The sequence below is a fragment of the Populus nigra genome, chromosome 3, assembly GCF_951802175.1.
Source record: "Populus nigra chromosome 3, ddPopNigr1.1, whole genome shotgun sequence".
NCBI classification, from domain to species: domain Eukaryota; kingdom Viridiplantae; phylum Streptophyta; class Magnoliopsida; order Malpighiales; family Salicaceae; genus Populus; species Populus nigra.
The window spans coordinates 19,002,248-19,006,017 of NC_084854.1; the positions used below are offsets into that span (position 1 = coordinate 19,002,248).

Below are 3,770 nucleotides of genomic sequence, written 5' to 3' on the forward strand. Positions count from 1 at the left end.
CTGTATCCTATCTCCTAAGCTCGAGGGACCAAGCATGGCCTAGCAATTGCTGCATGAAATGGTTTCGCTAGCAGCTTATAATCTTACTTTCCTTTTATTTTTTGTTTCTCTCAAGTTTGGCTAAAGCAAGGCTTTGCTCACTTATTCCTTCAAGAGTTGCCATTTTAACCAAGTTTGGTACTTTATAGATACACAAAATCCAGCCCCTGAAACAGTGAAGCAGGCAAACACTTTAGGATATGCTTTGATTAGTAATGGGTTCTCTTTGCATCGCTCTCTTGTTTTTTATTTTCTTCTTTTCAACAATTTGAATCACTTTCAATGTAGAGCGTTTTAATCTACCAGTCACAATGTACTTTGCAAATCGCAACCAATCCTTGCATTGTAGTCCCTAGAACTGTCTTCATTTACATTTTACCAACTCTATTCCTCTAACCAAACTTGTTCTCGTATATCGTACACTCCAAAAATATTTCTTCTTTATTTTCTCAGTGCAACACTTGGTAAACCAGTCCGAGACATCGCCACATCTATCAGATGGTCCGTGTTCGAACGGCATAGAGCCTGAAAACGGCTTTATTTCAGGGTTTGTTTCTCTCAAGTTTGGCTTAGGCCATGCATGCTTTCAATACCAAATATTCATCGGACTAACTAAATCAAAACCTAGAGAGGTCACCGGTTGGCAAATGCACAGGAACTACAAGGACGTGGGTCAAAAGAGTACACACCAGCAATCTGAAAGGATGAAACCTTTCAAAAGGATCAAGATGGCTACAGTTGCCGACTCGCAATCATGCTGGTAAACACCAAGGGATAATGCGAGGACAAGCAAGGCTGAAATTCATTGCACTCCACTTCTACAAGCAAAACAAGGAACAATTCATCGAGTATTGAAAGCATTTCCCAATGGGTAATAAATTCCAAACACCACCTGGCACAAAACCTATTGAAAATCCAGACCTTCAGAAAATTCCAAGGTATAGTTGATGGAGCGTAACAAAATTAATAGAATTTTTTCTTGACCAAACAGGCAAAAAAGATTCCTCGGAATGAGTTCTGAAATAGGCTACCGAAAAATCTCGTGCCTACTTTGTCAATGCATATTGCAAGAGTTAAAATTAAAATGTAAAAACCATGTTCAAAATTGTGCACTAAATTACACAAACAAACATCCATTATAGCATTAGCAAAAGTAAAAACTAAACCCAGTATTCAAGGAAAAATCATGAGCTTCATGCAGCAGTTTGGGATGCTGCCTGCCTCTTTCTAGCCTCCTCAATGATAGACAATTTAATACCCTTGCCCTTGGGAAGAGAAATCCATGGCTTGGAGCCCTTTCCAATGGTGAACACATTGCCCAGACGAGTGGCGAACTCATGGCCAGTGGCATCTTGGACGTGGATCGTCTCAAAGCTTCCCTTATGCTTCTCCCTGTTCTTAATTACTCCAACTCGGCCTCTGTTCCTTCCTCCAGTGACCATGACAACATTTCCCACATCAAACTTGATGAAGTCAACTATTTTGTTGCTCTCTAGGTCCAGCTTGATGGTGTCATTGGCCTTGATGAGGGGATCTGGGTAGCGGATGGTGTGTCCATCATAGGTGTTCAGGTAAGGGATCCCTTTCTGCCCAAACTGAATAGACCGAACTTTGCAAAGCTTAAACTGCACAAGCATTAAGCAACAAATGAAATCAATAGCTGCACTGATTCCATTCAAAGATATGAAATTACACACACACAACTCATTGACCTATCAAATCAGTGCATGGTTCAGAAAAACAAAAAATATCACAAATAGAAGCAACAAAACCACATAGCCAAATGTATCACAAACCTTGGCCTCGTCATCTCTAAGGGAGTGAAGCCGGAAGCGACCTTTGGTGTCATAGAGCAGACGGAAGCTCTCATTTGTCTTTGGGATTGACACGACATCTTTAACAGAAAGCAAAACAAAGTGAGCAGCCTGAATGAAATTATAGAATTTGAGGGAGAACAATGAAAAGGAAATGATCATATAAGCAAAAAAGTGCAGAAACTCTAATAGATTATCACACATAATAAACGCTTCCAATCAAGCATGACAGTAAGCTGGCAGGAAAAAGATCTCATTACACATAGTGACAACTTAAAACAAGCATTAACTTCTGGCAGAGAAGGGCTGTTATAACCTATATCACACATATGATCACTTGCCACCACCTATTTTGCTGTTTCTTAATCATACCATGCCCACCAACAGGTGAAAAATTAAAATAATAGCAAGTTCATCCATTACTTTCATCCAGAGATAGTAATGATAAAAACTTCTACTTACCCATCTGGAACCAATACCAAAGCATTGGAAAAAAAAATTCCCACTCCCATCTAGAAGATGCACATGAAAAAATCATAAAACTTGTAGGGGTAAAAGAAAGAATTAAACGTACCCATGAAACCAGATGGGTAAGTTTTATCTGTCCTAACCTTCCCATCAACCAGAACATGTCTCTGCATCAAAATAGCAATCACTTCACGGTACGTCAAAGCATACTTCAGCCTGTTTCGCAGAATGAGAATCAGAGGCAAGCATTCCCTTGATTTGTGGGGTCCAGATGAGGGTTTGGGTGCCTACACAACACAAGATAAAACTAATTACATTCAACGAAGAAGACCAGGAAAGAAGCTAGTACAAGGAATACATTGACATTGCAGCATAGAGTCAGAGATCGCAAACATACAAATGCACCACCAAGTTTGTCAAGCATCCAATGTTTAGGAGCATTGAGCCTCTTCAAGTGTTTCTTCAACCCTCTAGCCTGTAACGCATCATAAAAGCAGGGATCAGTTAAGCCAGAGTAAGAAGAAAAACATCTAAAAATTCTAGAAACATATCAATGCTATCGTCATATCATACACAGAATAAAACAACAACAACAACAACAACAACAAGAAAAAGAAGGAAAACAAATGAACAAAGGCATAAAGGTGTAATAAATCAGGAAATGCCATTATTTCAAAATCCAACGTAACAAAAATCAATCACAAGATCTTACACAAAACAAACAAAAACATGGGCTAAGGTTAGCAATCGTCAAAACCAACAGAATGAGAACAGTTAATCAACTTTCACTCCATTCTACAAAACAAAGAAACATTTATATCCCACATTATCAAAACCAACAAGAAAAAATGTAAGCCCATGTTTTCTTGTAAAGCATCAACTACACAACACAATTAAGCATCACTGAGACAAGCTCACATCCTATGAGCTACCTAATCAAAAACCAAAAAGGCACATAACTCAAGATACAAAAAAAAAAAACTAACCATTTTATAAACGTAAAGATCAAGAGGCAAGTAACTCTGCTGAGCTGAGCCTCTCTTGAGTCTCCTCCTCTGTTGCGAGCTTCAAAGCCTACACTGGTTGAGAGAGATGAAAAAACAGTACTATAATTTATACCTACGTACAGTATTAGGGTTCTTCTTCTTAGTATTATTATTATTGGGTCCCTAATTTAACCGGGTCGGGGTCATTCTATTGGGTTATGGACTACGGTTTGGGCCCAACTATTTATCCACTTTTTGTCCTAAAAGTTCTTTTTTAATTATTAGTAGTTAATTGGTTGGCGCGGATTGAAATAATTTTTTTAAAAACTTGTAATTTATCTCTTTATTTAAATTAAGTTTTTAATTATGCAAAATGTGAAGCGATGAGTTGGTTATACTACTCCAATCCATAACAAAAATGTCATATGCGTGTAAAAAATAATCAATTTAAAAATGTTATAAA

The 3,770-nt window shown here is 38.0% G+C and overlaps 1 protein-coding gene across 1 annotated transcript; it reads right to left on the minus strand.

Moving 5' to 3' along the window:
- Nucleotides 1-961: 961 nt before the first annotated feature.
- On the minus strand, nt 962-3,464 carry LOC133688296 (small ribosomal subunit protein eS4x-like). The gene is made up of 5 exons (XM_062107731.1): nt 3,308-3,464; nt 2,719-2,796; nt 2,428-2,608; nt 1,836-1,933; nt 962-1,664 (listed from the first exon to the last, which is right to left on the minus strand). The coding sequence occupies exons 1-5, from the start codon at nt 3,308-3,310 to the stop codon at nt 1,233-1,235; spliced, it is 792 nt and encodes a 263-aa protein (XP_061963715.1). The 5' UTR covers nt 3,311-3,464; the 3' UTR covers nt 962-1,232.
- Nucleotides 3,465-3,770: the final 306 nt, after the last annotated feature.

Excerpts from the sequence above, each read along its gene's own strand:
- LOC133688296 (XM_062107731.1), bottom strand. Across the intron at positions 2,609-2,718 it reads ACAAACTTGGTGGTGCATTT|GCACCCAAACCCTCATCTGG; the intron begins GTATGTTTGCGA and ends TGTGTTGTGTAG. Across the intron at positions 1,665-1,835 it reads TTAGAGATGACGAGGCCAAG|TTTAAGCTTTGCAAAGTTCG; the intron begins GTTTGTGATACA and ends ATGCTTGTGCAG.